The 25,622-nt window shown below is 45.6% G+C and overlaps 1 protein-coding gene across 1 annotated transcript in view; it reads right to left on the bottom strand.

The window, feature by feature from the left end:
• Positions 1–344: 344 nt before the first annotated feature.
• Positions 345–25,622, bottom strand: part of med30 (mediator complex subunit 30) — a 34,301-nt gene continuing 9,023 nt past the window's right edge. The window contains exon 5 of the mRNA XM_076754228.1: positions 345–2,101. Within this exon, the coding sequence (XP_076610343.1) occupies positions 2,006–2,101 (96 nt within the window). The 3' untranslated portion in view covers positions 345–2,005. The remainder of the gene's footprint in view (positions 2,102–25,622) is intronic.

Raw genomic sequence — 25,622 nt, 5'->3', positions numbered from 1 at the left:
TCCATATTTATCGCCCATCTCAGGAGGAAATCACTGCTAAACGGCCATAAATTGTCAGAGTGACACATTTTTTGCTCGCACACTAAAAGCATTTTATCAACTTTCCCAGCCCGTCAGGAGTTGCCAGGAGGTGGCGTTCAGGCACAGAACTGCACACCCTGACTGAAGAGGGATGCTCCTTAATGACTATCAGCTGATTAAAATGTGTTTGATGGTCCTTGTGCGGGATGCGAGCGCACGTTCGCTCTCTGCATACACCGAGACCCTCGCAGCGACGGCGGGGAGGATGCAGCAGCGACCGTTTGGATCTGTGTCACGAAAAAAAAACAGCTTCTGCATCCATAAAGACAAGCAGACTGAGGGTTTATTTTAGGGCTGTAACACACAGTTCGAAGCATCATCCATCATGCTCATTCACAGCGCCGACTGTTGAATTGTAAATCAACATCTGAGTGTGTATCGTGGGGCTTTGCCTGTTGTTGTGTGGGGAGGACGGGCAGAGCAGGGGGGACAGATGGCTGCTGGGAAAAACAAACCGGAGACTCTGGAGGAACAAACAGCCAGAGTCACAGCAGATTCCGCTCTGATCCGCACACCTTCGCCGGCCGAGGAGAGCTCAGAGTTTCTTTTCTAAACTTTTGGGGGTTAAAAAGTGGATTTACCGTCACTTCAGCCTTTCTGCAGCAGTGAGCCAACGGAGGTGGCGACCTGTGCTGTAATTAGCCTCTGTTTGTTGACTGCTCACTGGAGGGGAAATGCACTTTACTTCATGGAATAATAATAAAAAAAAAATAAAAATAAAAAAAAAAAGAATGGAAGGAAATAACTGAGAGGAGCGTGGCGAGTTCAGGCTGAACTCAAAACAAACACACACCCTCGTGCCTGCGGTGGCCTGTTAGCTTACAGCTAATGTGCAGTATGTTGGCTGTTTGGAGTGAATTAACACCACATTTTGGTGACAACATCATTAAATATGAAGACAAGCTTTGTTCAAAAACCTCAACAGAAGCTTCAAATGTGAAAAAACTGACATTTGGTGCAGCCCTGCTTTATTTATTTAGTTAATGTTAATGTATTTGCTTATTTGTCTGAAATTACCCTCGGCTGAACTATATTAAGTCCATATGTTTATATTGCTAATAATGATAAATCAGTCAGGCTGACTGTTTGAAAGTTTGACTGTTGAAAAACCTAAAACTGGTGCTTTGTTCTGCATTTTAAAGTTTCCGCTCCTTAATTATCCTCATCCTGATTCTGAGTGACTCTGAGGCGTTTCATACATTCAGGCCGGACGCACGACAGACACACCGGAGCACAAAAACCACAGAACAAAACAGCGTCGACTTTTGGTAAAAATCACAGCGAGTTTTATAGTTCAGCAGAGTCCTTAACAAGGCATCGCAACGACATGTCGCGTCCAATCAGAGCAGAGCATTGATGAGCGGTATTGATATCACATCAAATAAAAAAAAGAAAGCTGATCGATAGTAAGACTTCGCCACAGTGTTTGTCTTCATTATTAAAGTTTTCAGGGACCGTAGAAAAACTCTCAGACTTCACGCAGTTCTAACACTACGAAGTAACAGACCAATAGAATTTGAGGATTAAATAGAATATATGACTATTCAGCTCGGACCTACAAATAGATAAAACATAATATATCAGCTCTTCAGATTAACTCAGTCTTAATGCTGATTGAAATGTAGAATATCGAGGTAGACAGAATATTTTCTGCCAGCGCCCGCCCTGACGTCTCTCCCAGCGCCTCCTCACCTCTCCCTCTGTGGCGTCTTCCCTCGTCTCCTCTCGGTTTTACTCCTCTTTCACCTCCTCCTCATGGTTGATATTGCTCGAGTCCCCTCTTCTTCCGTAAAGTGCAGCCTCAGCCGGTCTGTGGTACCCTGTCGCACATCCAGTTAACGACCGGATCTTCTTGTCCATCACTTGTAGCAAATGTATGTGTGTGTGTGCGTGCGTATGTGTGATATATGTGTGCGTGTGTGGCTCAGCTCCTGACAGCCAGCATGGAGTTGATCTCCCAGATGAGGTTGCGGAGTTGGTCCATGATCTGCTTCAGCTGCTGGTTCTTCTGCTTGAGCTTCTGCAGGAAAAAAACAACAAAAAAAAGGCAAAATAACTCATTTTTAGATGCAAAAAAAACCAACAAACGTGAATGTCAGAGCGCGTCTGCTACCTAAAGAAAAACACTTAGTCTGCCGAAACAATTAAACTACAGCTTTACAGAACATTTAAAGGGCAAACGACTGACAAAACACAGAGCAATTACGTTCTGGGCTGAAAACAAATCATTCACGGCTTGCAGGATATTAGAGCTGCACATAGCACCGGAGCTAAAAGGTCCCGCAGAGCCAGATCTGAGCTGCTGCACTGCCAAACCACTTCTTCTCATCAGCTCTCCTTAAGCATCCTGCTATCAACGCAGCGTAGACTTCACACGTCCCGCACTGCTGTAAACACGTGTAAAATATAATTTCCTTCACTGTATTACTGCGAAGAAGTGGCTCCAGATGTGATCTCGTTCCTAATGACGCTGCTGGCATGAGAAAATGAACAGGGAGGATTTGCCCAGCAGGAAGTCCTGAGAGAAACAAGAGTGTGTTTCCGGAAAAGTTTTCCTGAAAACAGTCTAAACCGTAGAGACTAGAAGTGTTACTAAAAGGACCAGTGTGTCAGATCTACTGGGATCTATGGGCAGAATGTGGCAGACGTGGAAGATAATATTCATAGGTGTGTTTTCAAGAGTGTGTAATCAGCTGAAAACAACAGTCATTGCGTTTGCATTGACACAGAATGAATGAATGAATGTGCTGAAATAGCTGCAACAGATTGATGATTTGCTCCTGTTCATTTGCTAAAAACTACATTACCCAGGTGTGTTAGGAAATCACTGACTCTTCTACACTCTGCAGCCTCAGACACAGAGGCGCTAACATCAGCATGCACACAAAGACAATGCTAACATGCTAATGTTTAGCAGGTATAATATTGTCGTTTACCTTCTTAGTTTGACGCGTTAGCATGCTAACATTTGCTAATTAGCATTAAAAATTAAGTAGGAATAGGTAGCAGGTATTTGGTCCTAAACTGAATGTCTGTTCAGGGTTTTATGACAGTGGAGGATTGTTAGCAGCTAGCACGGCCAAAAAATGAGCTGTATTTGTAAGCTGCTTGTAAAGATCTTCATCCTCAGACAGGGTACGTGAGTCAAAGCGCAGAGACGTGTGGACGCATTGTTGGGTATTTCTCTCTCTGACACACAACAGCCTGCCGTTTGGCTTCAGTGAACTTCATCAATGGTAGCTGCCGCTAATCGCTAAACTAACACATCTGGCCTGCTTCAGGAGTGCACAGGTACATAACAGAGAAGCAAACAGAGGGCTTTGTCCGCTGATCACCTCTGAACGCTCTACCAAGATCTCTGAGTCAACAGTGGACTGAAGTCGCTCAGCGCACGAGCGTTATGCATACACAAATAATGGCTCCCGAGCTGCTGCTGAAGACAAAAAAAAACAAAAAAAAAACAGGTACAGCCGCCAAATGTGAGCTGCCTTTGAACAAGTAACACAGGCAAAACATCTACATTTGAAGGTTCGGGCAAATTTAGCAACAGCAGTGCATCACAGCTCCTTACTCAGCTGCTGAGAGAGAGGAGAGAGGAGAGAGGAGAGAGGAGAGAGAGGAGAGAGGAGAGAGAAGAGAGAGAGGAGAGAGGAGAGAGAGGAGAGAGAGGAGAGAGGAGAGAGAGGAGAGAGGAGAGAGGAGAGAGGAGAGAGGAGAGAGGGGAGAGAGGAGAGAGGAGAGAAGGGAGAGGGGAGAGAGAGGAGAGAGGAGAGAGAGGAGAGAGAGGAGAGAGGAGAGCTCCTTCACTCAGGAGCTACTGTATCTGCAGTGCAGTGAAATCTATTAAGATTAAATCCATCTCACTCTCTCGGTAACACTCCTTTAGCCATGACTAATTACCAGCCATTTTTGCAGCACAGATAACACCTTGAGCAATCGATTTCACACAGCTCTCTTAATATCAACTGTTTAGCTGATTGTCCTTGAAGATATTCCTGAGTGGAACATTTGGAAGCCTTCCAGTCTCTCTCTCTCTCTCTCTCTCTCTCTCTCTCTCTGGGGGGGCTCGCACTGCTTCTCAAGCTCGCTCGCTCTTCTCTCTCTCCTCTTTCTCCCACCTTCTGTCCCTCTCTCTCTCTCTCTGTTCGACTTTCACTTTGATTCTGTGCATTGTGGATGTAGACGTGTGTGTGTGTGTGCGTGTGTGTGTGTGTGCGTGTGTGTGTGTGTGTGTGTGTGTGTGTGTGTGTGTGTTACATGGGATGTGCCTCATTAATCTGATGAGCAAGTCTTGAAATAACTCGGTCATCTTCTCCGCATTAATGAGACGATACCGCGGGCCTTTGTAATTTCACTTTCTTAAAGAACACAACACCTGTCCTTATTTCGAACGGCGCTTAAAAACCAGCTGAAATCACAGGTGTACTCCTCACGTCGGCGCTCAGGCGTAAACGGGAAAATTTGGCTTCAAAGACGAAAAAAATCACGACTTTTGAATCCGGATTCCTCCCCCAAAAAAATCTACTCTGCTTTCTTTGAAACCAGACATGAAATTCCACATTTTTCACAGTGGAAATAAAGACCACGGAGGCAGCGAAGCCTTCACGGCGCGTTCATTATAAAAGGCTCGCTGGCATATCTTGATATATGAATAACAAGGCTGCTATTATCACAGAAATGATTCTGCAACCTCAGGGAGACATAATTCCATTCATAACCTCATAATTAGCACAGCTCTAATCCTTCACACCTATAACACCATGTTTGGAAAAAGGGTATACTACAGAGAACAAACCAGAGGAAAGGAGCCTTGAACCATCTCTCTTTTGTGTGTGAAGTGCAAAGCTTTTACACACACACACACACACAAACACCTCTACAGGAATCCGGCGGATGCGCTCCCTCATTTCTCGGCCTGCCACTCAACCGACGGGCCCCACAATAATGTTTTGATGCCTTTTCAATCCGCAGCAGGCCTCCTCTGACACGCTCTGACACTGCATCAGCCGTGGCAGGGTGGCCAGTCAACAACTCATGAAAGTAAACAAGGAGGCGCTGTCTGAGCTCCTGTCTCCGAAGGCCTCCTGCAGGCTGGCAGACTGCCTGCCCGCCTCGTATAACCTGGAAATGCTGGCAGACGTCGGCCCGACTGGCGCGGGAGAGAGAGCGGAAAGGCACGGTGACCCGAAATAGCGTGGAAATGGAGATGGGCACGCGCAGAGGAGGCGCGGCGAGATGAGGCGAGCTGAGATGCGAGTGTGTCTGAGAGCGAGTGTTTATGGTCCGACGTGCACGGCTGTGTTTAAATGAGTGAAGTGTGAAAATGTCAGGACGTGTTCTTATGTGTGTGTGTGTGTGTGTGTGTGTGTGTGTGTGTGTTCAGGATGCACTGATTGAATCCACTGGATGGGTATCGGTGCCCTGCTGACCTTATTAACAGTACACACATTGGCTGAGTGACTGATGCACAGTTTTCTGTTCCTCGGTTCGATTCGCTGCGGTGAGCTAAACGTCGCTGATTAGGGCTGCAGCTAATGAAGATCTTCATCACTGATCAGTCTGGTAAAGTAAGATTTTGAAAGTAAGTATGTAAAATATTGGAAAAATTGTGAAAAATTCACATTATAATTGCCTAAAAGTAACGTCTTCAAACGACTTATTTTGTCCAAAACCTGAAACATTTACATTAATGCTGGAATTACTCATGTTATACATGAAGTGAAGACTCTGAAGGTATTGAATGTACTTTTCCAGTGAATAATTTCCAGTGAGAAACATGCTGTCTTCATCACACGGTGTGACGACAACCACCTGAAGCTCAACATCAGCAGAACCAATGAGCCTGTGGTCGACTACAACGCTTCAAATATGGACGCTGCTGCAAAGAACGTGGATGCTTCACACACGTCTTCAACCAGCAGCAAAGATCTGTGCAATGAGCACAGCTTCAAGGTGAAACATGGTCACAATCCCTCCTCCTGAACACTGACCAGAAGAGTGTTTCTGCGGAGCACTATGATGCCACAGTGAAGCTGACCTTTGACCTTTTGGATATAAAATGTCATCACTTCACCGACTGGGTGACCATTTGTCATCATTAGTGTACGAATTCCTGAGTTATATCCAGAAATGTGCTGCGTGTGGTCACAGTGACCTTTGACCTCCTGGAGTCCAAGTGAAGGAAATCCCTCAAGGGTGGACAACTCGACCTTTCGACCAATCAATTCTGCGGATGCTGCGCCACTTCCTGTATGCGGTTCACAATAAAAGCACGTGAATGTGAAGGTGGCAGCAGGCATTTATTGTGAAACTGGACGTTTTGACGGAGACATTTAAGCTAAGAGTTTCTCTACAACTAGATTTAGCCACTTTCTTGACTCTTTGGGGGCAGAAATTGTTTGAGAGTTTTGGTTGGATGGAAGTTTTTTTTAAGTTTTTTAAATGTTTGGCACGTCAGTTTTGATTTGCCAGGAGAAAACAGAGCGGAGGAGCAGTAGGTTGATGCATTTAAACCTTCTACTAAATATGATTAAACTTTGCACGAGCCAAAAAAAAGATGCATGAAGGTTTCCACCTCTAGTTGAGGACTGATGCATGCTTGACTTATAACCTCATGTCATCCAGCACATAGACTGATCTCAATCAGTCCCGCACAGAGCGCTTGTGGCAGGTGTGTGTGTGTGTGTAATCGGTGAAGGTCGTGTAAATTATCAGTGTCCAGCCGCAGGAAGCTCTCAGGTGCACTTACAGCACATCTGGGCAGAGGACAAGCCAGGGTGACATCTGTTTTCCAAACACAGAGTAGTCGCAAGCAAAGCAGGTCTTGTAAGCCAAAGTCACATGGACTCATAAGTAGTTTGTTTATTGGACAGAGTTTTGGCAACCTGTCATCCCAAGAGATTAAACAGTTTGGCAGTGGGGGGGCGGAGGGGGTTAGGAACAAATCCGATTCCAGTCCCTGTAACTTCAGCTAAGCCTGATGGACGTGTCAGAGTCGCTGTCTTTGCTGTAATTTACATTTGATTCATATCCAGCGGAAAGAGATTTCTGAAAAAGTTGCTTATGAACTTGGCGTAGCTGCAGTTTGACCTAAATGCCTTCAGTGGTTTCTTCAAGCTCGTGGAGCTCGTGGGTGATCAGAGGCCATCGACGGACGATCAATCAGCAGCTGTTCTGATAACAGACGAGTCATTTCAGTCACTATAAAGCAAAACATTCTTCTCTTCTTCACCGCGAGGACGTCCTGCTGTTCTTTGTCATGTGTTACAGTAAAGTGAATATATTTTTGGGTCTCGGACTGACAGCCGGACAACGATCAATGGATAACACAAATGATCTAATTATGTTTTTAACGGCGTTATCTCAAGATCGCAAGTTAATTATTCTTTACATTGAGATAACAAGGCTCATTTTTCCTTTAATGCGGATTAATTCATGTCTTTATCTTGAGAATTTCTAATGATAACGAGATAATTTATCATGAGAAAACGACTTGTTTTCAGTTTTAACACTTGTTAAACACGCTGGCACGACACTCTGACGAACACTGTGAGCAAAATAAGATGAACTGATTGGTTATCAGCCAAGTGATGAGTGATTAATGATGTGAATGAAGCAAAAATGGCGAATATTTGTTGTTTCTGGCGTCTCCAAAGTGAAGATTTGCTGCTTTTCACCGCTGTGTCTTTTTTTGAAATTGAAGATCTTTGAGTTTTAGACGGTTATTTGGAGAAAAAAAGACATCTGAAAGGTCACCTCTGGCTCTTTTTCGCTACTTTTTTGACATCGTACAAACTGAATTAACTGAATTAATGGAAATTTGTGATTAATCAATGATGAAAACAACTGTTACTTGCAGCCAGCTGCATATAAAAGCAGAGAAAGGAGGAGTCATTCACTGCAGCACCTATAAAATTGCTTTAATTTGCTATTTTTCAGACTCTAATTACTTACTCCTGTTTGAAATTTCTCTGCGCAGCACTTGACTTTGGCTTTCAGACAGTCAGAAACATAAAATACATTCCTGGGATTCGTTTCAGATCTCACCGGTTTTGTTTATTAATAACTTTAAAATCAGGATTATTCTCCGTCCTGTGGGGACTAAAAGTCTAATTTCTTCCACGTCCTCTGAGTCGCAGGCTGACGAGTATAACTCATTAGTATCTGCAGCTTTCATCCTGGCGATATCCTTTCAGTTTGGATGTCTTTGGTGATAAAATAACCAAAGATTACACAGAGATGGGTCGGGCGAATCTGAGAAATGATTAGATGTAAGTGGAAGACAGCGGCTCCATCATTAGCTGATGCCTTTTAAAGCAAAACAACGGGGAGAAGGGACGGACGGCTCTCAGCTATCAGGACAGATGACGGTTTGTTTAAGTGACACGGATGAAGGCGTCTCTTCCCTCCTTCCCCGTCTGCTTCCCTCACACTCCCTTCAACATGCTCCCGTTCTCCCTCTCGTCCAAATCAGATCAAAGACGCTGTCCTCGGCAGAAGGGTGAAAGACAGGAGTGAAAGGAGGAGAAAAAGGGGCTGAATTTTTCATCGGGATCGCTTCATTAAAATTCTGCTCGGCTGAAACTTCGCCACGAGAGAAGCTCTAAGTACAGTAGGTGTGTGTCGTGTCATGGCGGACCCTGCCACCGACAGACAGACCTTAACCTGAAGGCCGCAAAACATATTCACGCATTGACAACGCAGGCCCACCGGAGGTCGCTTTCAATTAGAGCGCAAATAGATTTTTGCAACTTCAACACAGGGCTGCTCGACAGTCGTTCAGCGACACGTCGGATGCAACAACTCAGCACAACATGGTAATCTGTAAACACGTGGGATTTGTCAAATGTAGGCCATCAAACGACGGGGCGTCTCCGGGCTTATCAAGCTCGATAATTGGCATCTCCACATTAATTAATTCTGTTGCATTATCTCCACATTAAAGCCAATTGGGTGTTTTTTTTTTCTTTTTTTTGTCCATTGAACATTATAGAAAAATCAAGCTAATCTTGTAATTATATTATTATGTGAGTGAGATGAGGTATTCATCTGCTTTTTAGCCATTTAACCCGTTTTCATCTGCGATTAAAAACATGACCACCGAGCACATTAAGAACCCCAGCGTTGCTTTTTGATGAGGGGCTTTGAGATAAAGGCGAGGAAGAAACGACTTGGATTAATACACACACACACACACACACACACACACAGAAGCAGGAGGAGAGACGGCGAATATAGGAAGTGGAGCGAAAACGTGCCTTCACTCAGGATTCCTCCTGCTAATCCGCCCTGTCGCTGCCGACTCAAATCGCAGCTTTGACTCCGACGGATCTGGCTGGGAATTACAAGTGTAAGTGTCTGTGAGTGAGGAGAAGGGATTAGGGAGAGGAGAGGAGAGGAGAGGAGAGGAGAGGAGAGGAGAGGAGAGGAGAGGAGAGGAGGAGAGGACAGGAGAGGAGAGGAGGAGGAGGAAGAGAAGAGAAGAAGAGAGGAGAGGAGAGGAGAGGAGAGGAGAGGCAGAAGAGAGGAGAGGAGGAAGAGAGGAGGAGAGGAGATGAGAGAAGAGGAGAGGAGGAGAGGAGAGGAGGAGGAGGAAGAGAAGAGAAGAGGAGAGGAGAGGACAGGAGGAAGAGAAGAGGAGAGAAGATGAGAGGAGAGGCAGAAGAGGAGAGGAGAGGAGAGGGGATGAGAGGAGAGGGGAGGAGAGGAGAAGAGGAGGTGGAGGGAGGAAGAGTAGAGGGGGAGTAGAGAAGGAGAGGAGGGGAGAGGGAGTGGAGGAGGAAGAGATGAGAGGAAGAGGAAAAGGAAAGGAGAGGAGATGAGAGAACGGGGGAGGAGAGGAGGTGAAGGGAGAGGAGGGCAAGAGGACAGAGGAGGAGAGGAGGTGGAGGTGGGAGCAAGAGATGGAGGAGAGGGGAGGAGAGGAGGAGGACACAGTGTAGAGGATAGGAGACAAAGAGGCCAGGAGAAGAGGAGGAAGGAGAGATGGAGATAAAGGAGGAGAGGAAGAGGAGTAGAGTAGGGATGGGTTCCATTAGTCAGCTGCATTTTGAATCCAGTTCTAAGCTGGTAAAGGAGTCAAAGAATCCTTCATTCAGTCCTTCACTCAGTGTCTCCACATGCTTCACACACAGCAGGAAGCTGCAGAGAAACACAAACACGGGTACGAACACGGAGGCCTGCCTCCACTGAAACGTTACAACACACAGATAAACAGGTAAACACAAACTGTCTCTGCTGTCTGGAGCAGGATGAGAGCTTTAAACTACACCACCATCAACAGAAACTGCTTCTGTCTCTTCACATGGTTCACACGGAGGCTGAAGCAAAACCTCTTGCTGTCCTCAGACAGGGAGACAGAGGGTCTCGGCAGAAAGACAAGTCAAATTTTAATTCAATTCTGTGGTTTTATACCAAGTGTGACAAACACTTGGAGAGGAGCCTCGGCGGTGTGGAAAGGTGCTCCTCCAGAAAGCAGCCATCCCCTAAATTATGCAAGAACGAAAAATCTCCTCAAGGAAACGCAACCGCCTGTTAGGCGGGAGAATTAGGACAAAGCAAACTCCAGAGGCCGACATTTTCAGTGATGAGCGTGTCTACTGTACGAGAGCCCGTCCTGCTGCGTCCGCGTCCACACAACCCACAAACCGTCTGCAACACAACCCAGGATCAACAGCCCGGCTCAGCCGTGTGTGCCAGCACAAACAGGAAACCGTAAAACAGGCCCAGGAGCTTATACATATTACAAAACGGGTGAAGTCAGGTGCGAGCTATTGTAATCTTATTATCTCCACTCTGTGCCACTTTCACATTACGCTGTGCAAAAGCAATCTGAGAAAAACACTCAGGCTCCAAGTGGTGATTACATCTGCTCCGGCACCGCCCGAATGATCTTAGTCAAACATGCTTAAATACTGGCGGCAAACACGGGAGCAAATCCGCCGGTTTCAGCTGTCCACGTCGCATTTATCTGGTCACACTGCGGAGTGTCTGCCGCGGCTAATTCACAGCTCAGTTTAGATGAATAAATACGATTTGGAACGCGGCCCCCAGATGGCGCCGCTGGCACGACGCCGGTGGAACAGGCTCCACCAAAGTGAAATGTCACTTGAAGGAAAACGCGCTGCCCACTCTGAGGAAACTTGTAAAAGCACAAGTGAGTTGGGGGTAAGTAAGCTGCTTACCGCTCCGTGCCCTGCCTGGGGAACCCCGTGACGCTAAGTGGGCCCTGGTTTACCATCTGACAGTATACCCACGGGGAGCCGGGCCAAGCGGCTTTAATTTGCCTGACATCAGTTAAAAAAGCCTTAATTGACTTTCTAAACTTTATGGCTTTTTCTCAACGGGAAGCTTTAAGTGCCAGTGTGTTCTGTGCTCGGCGCGGGCTTTCCCAGGGGAGTGAAGCCCTTTAACGGGATTTTGAAAGCAGATAAAAGCCTGCTCTTCCAGGGGTGGCAGAAATACAATAGCCATGTTGTCATCCTTGCATACACCTACCGACGGGGTTCTTTCAATACGTCCTCAGCGTTGAGGTGGAAAGCCTGCTGTGTCAGCCGACTGTTGCAGAACGGTTGCAATCGATTTAGCCCTTTAGAGGTATCTGAGGCTAGGCACCCCCTCGCTCTCTCCTAAGCACTTGAGTCTCTGCCAGGTAGCCCCATCGATTGCTCTTTCCTTTGTGATTTGGTTCCCAGTGATAATAAATGAGGGGTAAGAAGGTTGGAGTGCTGTTGCTTTAAAACCAATGATGGGCAGCCATGCAAGAGACTTAAGCATCAGCAGAATTGCACATCAGAGCAAAAACCAAGGACTGCAGCTATGTTTACTGAGTGGGCGGGGGGGGGGGGCTAAATGACATATTAAACCAAGAAAACTGCATTTCACTGCAGGAGTGACATATTACAGTAACCGGAGAGCCAAGAACACGCAACAAACTGTGGTGCCAGGAGTTCAAATGTGGTTCAGGAGAGCAAAAGGGTTAATTTGTACACAGCAGCAGATTAGCTACAGCAGCTCGAGAGCTGATAAGGAGAATGAAATTCAAATCACAGCCTCGTGGGTTCGGAAATGTTTTGACTGCATATGCATCAGTTACAGGTGGAGCCCGACAAATATGCGATTTCTGAGAGCGAAACCGAGTCAGTTTGTGGGTAAAAAAAATAAAAAATTCTGACAATGTATCAGCGAATATTGAGTTTTTATATAAACAACTCTCGTGACGTCCGTTTCCTTTCCTTATTAAAGAGTTCTGACAAATAAACAGAGCACAGTAAATAAAGTTGAAAAATAAACTTTTACAAATAAAGATGACAGAAACAGAAAAGGCGACACTAAACTTCCCCACTAACAAAATCATCATAGTCAGTTTACGTTCGATAAAACACAACAAATATCATTAAAACCTGAATTATGAAAAACAAATAGTTGAAAAAGTGACGTTTCCTCTGAGGTCTGAGGGGGAAACTAACAGTAGATAACAGGATAAATGGATGATTCTCACTGTTTGCAGCTGCGAACGTGCTGTCGGCATAAAAGTCAGACGAAGCACATATTTAGAAAAATCAACGTTGATGAGGTAAAACATCAAATCTAGTATGTTTGTCCTGACTTCAGCTAAGAATATGTATAAGAGAAATAAGGATACGGTGCCTAAAAATGCAGCTTATTCTATCTCACATCTCCCAACATGTCCAAAAACACCATTACCACTCTCATTAAGTTGGTACCAGCCAATAAAATCAGCCCACGGATAAATCAGTCGAGGCTCTAGTTGCAGGTTCATCAGTCGGCGTTAAACAGTGTCAAGCGGCTGAGGCTTCCCGCTCACTCTGTTTAATTAGAGGTCTTTCCTCCTTGACATCTGTGCTGCTAACTAGCTAGCTTATGGCAGGGACTGCAGAGGAAAGCAGAGCTGCGGCTGACGCTGGAAGCCCTGCTTGGAGGGCTGATCTGTAGACGATGTGGGTGCGTGCATGCATTTGCTTTGTGTGTGCTGTAGGTATGATTTCGCATGTTTCGTGCAGTTGTTCGTGCGGGCTTGTGCGTACACGTGCGCACGTGGGCGTTGAGGGCTTGAAGCCGGCGATTGCAGAGTGATATCCCGCCGTCTCAATCTCAGAGCAGACAGGACGCCTTTCTTTCATCTCCCTCAGATGTCTGTCAGGAGCTTAAATCATCTGAGGCCAGGCTGAACACCTCCTCTCACACTCCAAGTAAACATGATACTTCAAGGGCTTTTAATGGGCAGTGGAGGGTTCCTATGAGGTTGAAAAAACCTTTGATTTAAATGTTCTTCAGGTGCCAACAACAGTTCTTCAGATGTCAAAAGCATCTTGTGACTCAGCGATGTGTTAAATTGGTACAATCACTCACACACACTTAAAATCAGCTCCCCTATGGCACCTCTCCAATGAAGCAATATTGGATCTAATTACCTCTATGGTTTTAAGAGTGAAGGCAGCAGGGGGAGAGGAGGACAGACGGGCAGATTTTGGGAAAGATTAAAGAGAGGTAACTCCAATTCAAAGCCTCCAATCCTCCGGAGACGTTGTTTACGGAGTGCAAAGAGAACAAGCAGGTTACTTGTGCATCGCCCTCGTCGAAAACTCTAATAGACTCTTCACGTTCGCACAAAGCATTTTCTCAAGTTCAAATGTACACATTTCTGCCAGCACCTGAGCAAGCAGCGGAGCAGCTTTCCCTTTACAGCACAAGAAAGTAGAATGAAGTGATGACAGGGTTTAAAGAAAGAAAAAGAAATAAAAAACATGGCGGGCTTTCAGGTGACGTAAGACGCCCTTTGGCAGTCACAGCGCGGATACTCAATCAGCTCCTGACAACAAACTCCGACCGCAGCTAAATCTGGAAACAAATGCAGCCTTTCAGACCATTCACATCCCTTACACAGCGCAAAAGAACGCGTGCTGTTTATTCTTTACTCTTTTCAGAGCTCTGATATTAGTCACCGTATTGTACTGGATCCTAAAGCTGCGCAGGTGCCTATAAGCCACCATGGACACTCAAAACACTGTTAGCTTACCTGTTAGCTACCCAGCCCATCCTGTGGCATGGCACATAATTCAACCCCTGTGGCCTCATCCTAACAGGTGTTAACATTGTTCCATTCATCGTGGCTCGTGTTGCCTTCACTGCCTCGTTTGGGGCGACAAGCTAACGTCACTCAAAGGCATTTTAAAATGTCAGCAAACAGCCTTACCTTCCATCCAGGGGACCAAATACTTCTCAGATGGTTTGAGTAGAAATAATAATCTAGTTTACTGACAGGGTAACATCATGGATTTTAGGGGCCCAAGCCCAATTTTGAGAAAATCTGGAAAAGAAAATGCGAATGAATGTATGTATGTGTCCGTTCACTACCGTTAGATGATTATTAGGAACTGGTTCACAGAAATAAGCAGTAATGGCATCAAGTCTCCAAAAACCATCATGTCATTGCAGAAGAAGACGGAGCAACCAGAAGAACCTCGTAACGGTGGACAAAAGAAGAAACCACAACGTTTTAATCTACGGAAACTGTTTCTTCTTCTTCTTCTTCTTCTTCTTCTTCTTCTTCTTCTTCTTCTTCAGCCCCGTGAGTTTAATGTTTGCAAAGTCAGAACTTAAACGAAAAAAAGTGTTTCCACCTCCCATTGAGCTCATCAACTCTTTTTGAAAAAACACCTCAAGTGAGCACAAAAAATGTCCTGTGAAGTTGAGGAAGTTGTTATGATTTTACTGTTTCAAGAGCTACTGAGAGTTTTGATTTTTTACTGTGCAGGGTCTCGATGGTTTGAATGCGGCCTGAAAAGACATTTGTTGCTCACAGGGTCATATCTGACAAGTCTAAGGGTCCATTAGACTTAAAATTACTGTCTTTTGCTGCATCACAAGCCCATGCAGTTAAAATCTTAGAAACTGAGCATTGGCAAAAGATGCAGAGAAAAAACACGCACAGCAAATAACGCTGAGGGTTTTCCTTCGTGGCCAAAGAAGACGACAGAGAGCTGATTTTGCACCAACTCCGAGGTGGCATTGTTTTCGCTGGACTAGCAAGTCATGAGGCTTTGCAACATACTTGTTAAAACTGCCATGTGCTTTGGTGAGAATCATTGAATTTTAACAAAACTGTGTTTGCTTCCAATGAAAACTCCACCGGACACATTCGAATGGAAAACAATTCCTTGGCTGAGCGCCACTGCAGGCGCATATGGTGGTGAGCATGTAACCGCACCAGTGGAGGAGGTGCATCTCTGGATGAGACGTGGACAGACGCCAGAGAATCCGACCTCCTCCACGCAGACTTGGGCTCCAGATTGTGTTAGGAAGTGAGGAGGAAGACGGGGGTATGTTTCAGACACTCCACGATCCCACCACTGTCTGCCACGCAGGAGCCACGGGATACGCACAGTGCGTAGTATCAGCATCAAGACCTGAGCCGGTGCAATCGAATCAAACTTACTGTCATACAACACAAAGAAAAGCAGGAGATCCTCACATCTGAGGAGCTGGAGAAAGCGGATGTTTCACATTTTTGCTCGAACTTAAGCGATGAAGCAATTCTCAAAATACAAAGCTGCCGACCGCGCGCTGACAGCTACGAACATTATCACTAGAAATATCATTTAAGCGTGTGAAAATAAACCTTTGAGTCGTTTCAGAAACGTACAAGAAGAACGAAGAATTCAACAGAAAGGTACAGACGGTGGCTTACTTTTTCTCTTTCTTGTCGTTTGTGCTCCTGGTGGATGCCTGGTGACCTGAGAGCGCTCGGGGGCTCGGCGCCTTTAAAACTTAATTAAAAACATCTCTCTTTTCAGGAACCATTGGTCTTTTATGTGAACTTACCCTCCGTGTGATGTGTATACAAGTCAGCGTTCTACATTTCTTTCCCTCTTAAAAGCGGTCTCAGAGGAATTCGAGAAATATGACGCCTGCCTTGATGTACGCCTTTTACTTACGCTACACAAGTGACCTACCTACACCACACCTGGCAAATGACGCGCACAATGCAGTCTGAGTAAAAATAAACAAGCTCTCCAGCATCCATCACGCCCTCCTTTCATGCAAACAATAGTCCTAAACAGGCGGCACGGTCGGACAATGCTTAAAAAAAAAAGGAACTCTGCGACTCTAATTGCTTACATGGCCCTTAAACACTGTAACATAAAGCAGAAATAATTGGGGTTGCACTTGGCACTAAAGGCAACAAAATACAAGGAAAACACGTATTCTTGAAAAAACAACTCTGATTCCTCCTCCGCAAGAGCTTTGTGGCTACACTGCCCTTCTGACCCGAGCAAAACAATTAAAAAGCCCTTGGCATACAGAGAGCCTCTAATGGGCCACATATGAGGCTGCTAATAAGACAGAGGTACGGGCACCTGCTGTGCACAGCCTACTAATTCTGGAGCCTGAACGTAGAAGGATGGGAAGGTAGCGATGGAGGGATGGAGGACAGGGAGAAAGCTATGAGGAGGAAGGGAGACAGAAAAGGGAGAGGGAGTGGAGCACAGCGGGGGGGGGGTAACAACAAACTGAGAGAAGAGAGGCAGAGAGGAGGAGGAGGAGGAGGAGGAGGGAGATGGGGAATCAGAGAGCAGAGCGAGAGAGATGGAAAGACACTCAGAGAGAGAGCATCTGCCAGCCAAGCTGCATCCCTCTCTCCCGCTCTTATTACAGTTAGGAGGGTGCGTTTGTTTATCATCAGGCCTCTGCAGACTCCCCGCCTGCTCTTCAGATAAAACTAACCGCCAGTGCCACTGGAATTCATTATACACGGCGTACCGGCAGCTAGCTCGCGCACAGTTCTGGAGAGGAGAGAGGAGCGAAGGCAGACAGTGGATAGCTTTCCCATTTGAAATTACAAACATCCCCCTGCTTTTAATTTCTCCCTTTCTCATTTGAATAAAGAGGACAGACGCGGTAATTAACGGGTATTAAAAAAGCAAGGCAGTGTGCAGTGTGAGAGGAGGAGGAGGAGGGTGAGGAGGGCGAGGGGGGGCATGGGAGAGAGAGGCAGCGGCAGCAGCAGAGTGGGAGAGATAGTAACTAAAAGAGGGGAGAGAAAGAGAGGAGCTGTGGAGAATTAATAATAGGCCAGATCTCTCCAAGGCCTCCTTAATGGGCTGTGACAGGAATTTATTCACACTTAGGCTGGTATTAAATCAAACGCGAGGCGAGTGGCAGTGGCAGGCTGCAGCAGAGGGGTGAGGTAAGGGGGGGAGGGCAGGTGCAGCAGAGAAAACAGCGGGGCTCTGCCATGTCGCTCGGGTCCGGCGTTACAACCCCCTCCTCCAGGGCGGAGGGTCATCTCCAAGGCCCTTGGGGACAGATCGAAGGATGGCGAGATGGAGCGAGCGAGGGACGTATGAAGAGAACAAACGATGAGTGATGTGCCAGTGACAAGACAGCCTGTCCCACACCCCAGATGGAATGATTATCAAGTAGTCCAGAGAGCCACTGTGAATCATGCTTCCTCCATTCGGCAAAATGCATCGTCACTCAGCCAGACAGCCAGCCAGTCAATCAGTCAGTCAGGCACGCAGAGAGGAGGCTGACTCCCGCAGACTTGGACGGCGCTCGCTGCAGACAGCTGGCGAAAATGGAAGACACTCAAAACACAAAGCTCCGTCCAAATTAGCGCTCAGTGAAAAACTCCGCCCGCAAATTTATTTGTCATATTCTTTGTTTTCCTTCATTAATTGGCGTGTGACCAGTAATGTAGGATATTCATTAGGGTTGTAATTCGCGGTCACTTGGGTGCCTCAGAATTCGGTCTATTTTATTGGAGCAGAAACAGTGTGGATGACTGGGGGACCTGAATTGATATGCACAATCACATTCTACGGCACCAGAGGTCTGCAGCACAGAGATTGAGCAATCGCAACCCATTAGGCACCAATGAATTATGGCTAATGCATCTTAAACATTTATGCAAACGCTGTTGACTTTCACACAGGCTCAAATGAACTCTCCACACACACACACACACACTCGCATTTGCATAACCTGCAACTCACCGAGTGCTACATGCATGAGAAGGAGCGCTGAGACACATGACGCACGGTCCAAGAGCACCAGCAAGGACAAAAAGGCCCATTTTCATTCAGCCACATGAAAACACACATTAAAACACACTTACATTCAAATACATGTTGTCACTACCAACATGCTTCCTCATGAAGACACTTGTGGAGAGTGATGCGAGTGATGCCTCCCCGCTCCTCCTCCTCCTCCTCCAACGCTGGGCAGATTGCATCACCATCCATCAGCCAGACTCCGACAAACAGCAATTACCCCAATCGACAGATAACAAGAGCAAGGCTATCACTCACAGCCAGGACACCCCATAAAGCAGCCAGACATTACCATGGAGAAGTCATTTATCTGCTCTAGCCATCCCCCTTCCACCACCACTCCACCCCACTCGGATCTGTACTTCTACTACCTGTTCAACGCCGTCAGCTTGGGTGGTGGCTTCAGCTGGAGAGAGGAAGGTTGTGAGGGTCAGGGTCAGGGTCACTGCCTCTCTGGTTTAAGACGCCGTGAATTCAAAGGCGGCTCAAAACAGCATTAAACAAAAAATGGTGGTCGTTTCCATCCAAATGTTTTTATGTGGAAACGCTGAAAACTCTCAAGGAAGATTCAACACTCGGCGGAGGCAGAAAGGACGTGGTATCAATAAAAGCTAAATGCAACACAGTGCAATGAAACAGACTTAACGTCCACCGAGGAGATGAAAACATGAGGTACGTGAGGGGAGATAAGACAGCAGCGCCGCTCAAATCGATACATGAAACACACACAAACGCAGCATTTACATCATGCTTTTTCCATATTGTTTCCATTTGTCTGAGGTTTCACTGCTGCTCTTTTCATTACATCATCTCGTTGCAGCCTCTTCTTCTCCTGCTGGCACCTGACCGGAGAGTTAATCAGCTGTTTATCTCAACATGCCCGACTCTTCACGCTCACATAACCGTAGTGGAAGGAAACGTGCATTCATTCTCATTTCTTTTGCTGATTTTATCGTTTCCGTTACAGTACGTTTCCCCATCGTTTTTTGGGATAGTGATCCCTAGGTGCAGCCCTAATGGTAATAGAAAGATCCCCATTTAGTCACCGGCAATCAATAGTGTTTCATTGCTAACTTCACCGGTTCTAATGAGTGTCTGAGCAAGATTACTGTGTTACTAAGGGGACACGGACGCTGAAAGAGCTTTAACTGACTTGTCTCGAAGGGTGTCGCACACAGCAGCGGTGGTCGAGGCCGCTCGCTCCATCCTCTGGGCGACATCACAGATGCTACATCAATACTTATTCTGCAGTCTACAGCGGCAGCGGGGCTTGGGACAGAGCTGCGGGAAGGATTAAGTAGGGATTGGACAGCGTGGACATTTAGGGCTGAGCCAACTCTTCTACTTTACATTATTCCCTCTTGTGAACACAGAACACACACTTCAATGGCGCTCTTCAGATCTCTCTCTTTTGTCAAATGGAAACAAGGGTGGTGTCTGTTCCAAGGTTATTTCACTGAGAGCAGAGTGTACTAAAATCCCCATCGATGGATATAGAATCCTATTACCCTGCCAGCCTATCACTCTGCCTATCACCCCTCCCCATGAAGATGCATTATATCGCTGTTCATTATTTACAGCAGTGAGTGAATTTAAATTTTGATAGAAGTCATCTTTAAAAAAAAAAAAAATCTACTTTCAGCTTTTCTAAGGGGAAATATGAGGCCAGCAATCCTAAACCAGTGTGACATATCAGCTGGAGCGTTTGAAGCATGCTTGGACTTATCTTTTCACTTATGCATCAATCTTCTCTCTCTCAGCATCCTGTTACAGAAGGCATCCTATTTTCCCTGCTGCAGCTGAATTTCATCAGTCTTCTGTTATTCCTTTTGAAGAGCCTATCTGAATGGGAGCGGCTTAACTCTGAGAATCCACAGCTGTCCACACATCTATCAATCCGTTCTTTCATCAATCTTTTACCTGTCTGTACATCAAGAGGCCCCCCGACTCTCTGCCACCGCTACACGCGCTTTCATTCGTTTCAGAAACGCAGCACAAAATGGTTTTTCGCATGCATTTTGCTACCTGTTTGTTTCTCCCGGCGTCCCTTCGCCCTTCACCCTCCACTTCACACGTCTACTCTCTCTGACAACGCAGCTATCTGTCTGGTCACCCATCCATCTTCAATAACCTTTCCCACCTGAGCAGCCCACTTCCCGCTCTCCTTTTACTCAGCAGAAGCTTTCTTTCCGTGTTTCTGTTTCCTTTTTTTCCCTCCATCACAAATCTTTCATCTGCATCCATCAACCTTTTCATGGTAACATCTCGCTGCCATTTAGCTCTCTTCCTACCCTTTCCTCCGTCTTGTTTTTCTTATCTCCAGTCGTCTTTGCTGCCGCCTCGCCCTCTTTCCAATCATCCCTCTCTCATCCAGGACTACCCTTTCTGGCTGGAGTGACTGCAGCAGATGTAGCCAGGCCACAAACATCTGCTTCCCCTGTCCTGCTGCATTTCTACTCTGCTGATCAGACTAACCGCTTTAACTCCCCAAAGCTTGCTGTCCTTACTGCTGCCTTAATGTGCAGCTGGGCAGCCCAGACAGAAATCACAGCTAAATATGCTGCAAACACATGAGGCATACGCTGTGTTCCTAATAAGTTCAAGTTTTAGCCTCTGGGTAGGCTTGTGTGGTTTGATCATGATAGAAAATGTCCTAAATAAGAAAACACACTGTCAATAGGTTACACTGCACAGAGCGCACACAGTCTACTTCCCAAAAAAGGCACAGAGGGGTTTGGTTGGGCAATGTTTTGGTTACAGAAGTCAGATAGTTGAGACTGGAGAGAGCTCTGAATGTAAAGAGCTGTCGCGGATAATAAGATGTTGGTGGCGCGCCAGTGATTTGGCTGCTTTAAGTCCCACTTGGCCACAACATGAATGAGACGATTTCAAACGGGTATACATTTCTTAAAGTCCGACACAAAACACACAGATGATGTACGCTGTTAACTAAGCCACAAATCCTCTGCCGACAAAAGCCCAGGAAATACCACAAACCAAGTGAGCATACAGAGTCTCAAATACCAGCAATTAGACTGAATGAGCAGCGAGGGGAGAGAAACATCCACCGGCGACTGAAACGTTGCACCAGTTGTCACTGAGGATTTTAAACTGATGAACGTTTACTGTTTGATTTATTATTTGGCACGGCTTTTTATTATCAAGCAGAATCTGTTTCATCGGACTCTTTGCACTTTAAGGTTTTAAATCTCTCCTAAGAAATCATAAACTTAGAGTAGTCTCTGACCTGCAGCAGCGCCTCGTGCACGCAGGTGACATGATACATATTCAGCTTCACATTACTCCACTGTTACACAGGCAGCCAGTAATGCAGCAAGAAATGCAGCATTGCACCAGGAAACACAGGGAAGAAGAAGACTGCAAGCTGCTAAACGTGCAGATAAATAATCAACTTTTAAGGAAAGTCAGCTTTGCTAATGCATTAGCAGCTTTCAAGCCTTTTGTTAGGCCTCGAGGATACGCACAATGTGCTCTGGTGTTACTTTTGTTTGTTTACAAGAAACCTCCACAGCGAGCCTTAAAGGGAACAGTGGACATAAATAGAAACCGTCTCCTAATGCGAGACAACTGAGACGTGGCTAAAAATCAATATCAACCCACCCCGTGTGTTTCCTTTATTAAGTGTATGGTATATTACACATCAAAATAAGTGAAATATGTCCATCTACTGCACACACTGTACAGTATAATAAGCTATTCATATATATATATATATATATGTTGCATAATAAGGTGCGGGGATGGGGTGCTGTGTGTTAAGGATTGCAGACTGTGTGGAAAGCTTGCCCTGAGCGTATCACGGCAGCCTGTCTTCTCAATCTCTATATGCTCGGATCATTTGATGGAACTCAATTTGCATGCTAATGCTTTGCATAGGGGGAAGGTCGCATCATAAACAAGGTTATTTATCACATGCATACACAGGTCTCTAATAGGACAAAATTACTCTCACTTTCAAGTCCAGTATTTAATGTGCTGTCACTGAAAATGAGCAGAGGGCTGCTTCTTCTTTTTTTTCCAGTGTTGCATTTAAAGATTTGCACTAAGCGCTCGGTTATTTATCTGAAACAATCTGAGCAGGCTTTCACCGCACTCTTTGCGGGTGTGGAGGCTTTGTGTGAGAAGGAGATGCTGTTTGTTTGGAACGGGGCTGAGTGCATTTGAGCGCAGGGTTCACTGCAATGTTTCACTGTAGTGTTAACATTTAAAAGCAGCCAGGGGAGCTGTGCTGAGCTCTTAAAAATAACCAAGTCTCATCTCTATTGCTGACACTCCTGACCTTGGACCATTATCATCGCAGCACACTCAGACGGCTTGGCATGCACAATCTGTACGGAGCCAGAACAATGCACATACAAAGAGAAGAAACAGAGAGGGGCTTCAGTCGCCGTTGAAAGCGTGCGTGAAAGCGAATGCAAACACAATCTTGTCTCTCTGAAGAAAGAACAAAAGCTCTCTCGCGCTCAATACACACACTCACATACAAGCAAAACAAATCCATGGCAGACGAGGCCGGCTAAAAAGGCCTCCTAAATAATGCACGGTGTGTTTTACCTGAACCTTTGCCATGCTCCATTGTCCCTAACTACTGTACTCGGGTGAGATATGGGAACTGCCTGGAGGACTGTGTGTGACTGCTGAGCTGTTTACCTGCATCTATGCGAGATCTGGGTCTCATCGACCCAGGGCTGATATTTGCACACGGCGCTTTAAAGTCATCTGGATGTGCCTGTTTCCCAGGCAGAGATTAAACCTAATCCTGGACTCTAAAATAATCTATGATGGCAAATGCCAAAAATATCAAGGGTCAGGGTTTGTCAGCGTTAAAGAGAACCTGTGGTCAGCTCAACAATGCCGTGCAGCACTGTGACCAAAAAACACATCTTTAGACATTTATTTTAGTTAAGATGTAAATCAACATTTATCCTGTCTTTAACATTTCAGCACTGGTACCCCCACTGGAACAGCGGAGGTAAATCATGTGGGATTATCGCATCCAATTTGCAGAAATATTTGAACCTTTCTCGATCGCATCTATTGTCTGCAATTTTCTGCAGTAAACACTCGATGTGTTTACATTCAGTAATCACGGCGCAGTATTGTAGTTTGCGTTGTTAGTGGTGGGTCCGCCATTACCACGCTGGATTCAAATTGCCTACCTACGCACAAGGGATTCATGAGAAATGATGCATGCATGTAATCCAGCGTTACTGTTTGTAATTGTATCTAATTTAAAACAGCTGTATCGGCGCTGTGAGGCTGCTACAGAAGCAAACCCAACGTTTCCTGCTGTTGCTGCTTCACATTAAAAGCTTTTGAATCGCGAAGCGCTCACGGGAAATGCAACGTGTTTGTCCCCGAGGTTAGCTCATCAATCCATCTATTAACCATCGATCAATCTACAAAACAACTCCTGATATTTTGTCACCAAATCAACGAAGACTTAACTTGAACAATGCAATTTTACCTTAAAACACTTGTAATTTTTTGCAGTGTGGGGATTAGTTTCACTGTCTTATCCACAACAGGAACTGCATTTATTTACTAATATTGGATTATGTTTAATTCATGACTGAGAAACCATCTTTTTACACATCTCCCTGCTCAAATTTACCTTGTTTGTCTGTCAAGTCAATACTATTTACACAGCCCAGCATCACAGTCACAAGTTTGCCTTAAGGGGCTTTACAATCTGTGCAGCTTACGACATCCTCTATCCTTAGACCCTCGTCTGCGGCATGTAACTAAGCCATGACTCAGGATTAAATCTGTCTGCAACAAACTTTCCGACTTTGACTGACAACATGGCGTGTCAGGGTGAAGAAAAGCTCTCTGCTCTGCACTTCAGAGTGTCGTAAAACAGCCCCTCTATCAGCGCTGGGCAAAAACATATCTGACAGTGAATAAATTTGAAAAAGCTCTTAGGAGTGTTTGATGTCCGACGCTTGAAACCACTCCAGAAGTGAACACCTCACTCACAAGCTAGGAAGAGAAGTCACCTCCTCTTTCCTTCTGCTAAAACTCAAAGCACCATCGGCTGCTACCTTGCTAATGTTAGCTCTTTGTAGCTAACGGTCAGTTCGTTCTCATTGATATTTGCATTATATTTACACATGTATTTATATCTTTTCATGCGTACTGGCAACACAAAGCCGCTCTTTGTTGCCGTTTTCTGATCTGCGGTCAGTGGTGTAAACCTGATATATTACCTACGATACGACTTCCCAGAGCTCCACACGAGAAGGCTGAGACGGGGTATGAACTGGTAAAGTGAGACCTTCACCTTCATCTTACCCTCACTCGCGAACCAGACACTGAGATACTTGAATTCCCTGACTGGGTGCAGCAGTCAGATTTTCAGGTGACGGCTCTCATTCAGCTAATCACTCCGCCCGAAGATTCATTACTGGTGACAGTTTTTCCACTCATCACTGCATCCTGTATGAAAAGGTTGGGCGGGTGTCTCTAACAGGACGATGTGACAGGCGTTGGTTTCTAATTATTCACAGGGCTCTTAACGGCCATCATGCATCACTTCCTTATTAACCTGGTCTCACAGTCATTATTTGATCCGTTCCAGCGACTGGTTAACGCTCGAAGCCTGACGTGCAAACACTGAGTTTGAGAAAGCTGCTTTCAGTTTTTGTGCTGCATGCACTAAGAACTTAACATTTGTACCTATAAGTCAATTTAAAACCTGATTTAGAGCTACTCCACACTTCAACTGAGCTGCTGTTAGCTGTGTCCTGTTATTGCTTTTGTTTGTTTTCTCGTTCATCATTATTGTGTGGAGCTATTCTGTTTTAACTGCACTGACCTGAGGCCATGATCAATGAGTTTTTATTTTTAATTTTAAATAAAGGTTGAATGAATTCCCAGCACTTTGCACTGCGGTGCTAAACTGCATGCTGGAGATTGTGCTCCAGTGCAGCCTAGAGAACAACATCTGCAGCAAAAAGCAGAGATGACATGGTGATATCACGTCAAACATGCCACAATGCTCAGGTGCAACCTCGAGATTTAGTCCATGAAAACAGAATCACTGATGAGGCAAGAGAGAAAGTTTGACCTACCGTTAAGCACAATGACTTTCCTTAAACAAGTGGTCCTACTGGGTGGCTTTAAGTCACAGCTTCATCACTCCATAGGTCAACCATACCTGTCACAGCCCTGAGCACGCTCTCAAACTCCCATCACCCCTCCACTGTCCCCAGGAAATTGAGTGAAAGTAGTTTGTGTACAAAATGACAGTTTAGATACGGGACGACAGCATAAACAATTACCTCCTTCATTAAATGCACGGCCTTTCCTGCGTGAGGTAGCAATGAAAATGTAATAACTTTTATTTCAAAGCCTTATTTCAGGAAAGGCGGCACACCTCCACCATGAAACGCTCCAGCAAAGGCTGCGGCTCACTGTTCAATTACCAGGTGTGAATCTGAGGTT

Source organism: Chaetodon auriga, chromosome 17 (assembly GCF_051107435.1).
Source record: "Chaetodon auriga isolate fChaAug3 chromosome 17, fChaAug3.hap1, whole genome shotgun sequence".
NCBI lineage: Eukaryota > Metazoa > Chordata > Actinopteri > Chaetodontiformes > Chaetodontidae > Chaetodon > Chaetodon auriga.
The sequence above is the reverse complement of the archived record's forward strand: the minus strand, read 5'-3'. Positions and strand labels throughout refer to the sequence as shown.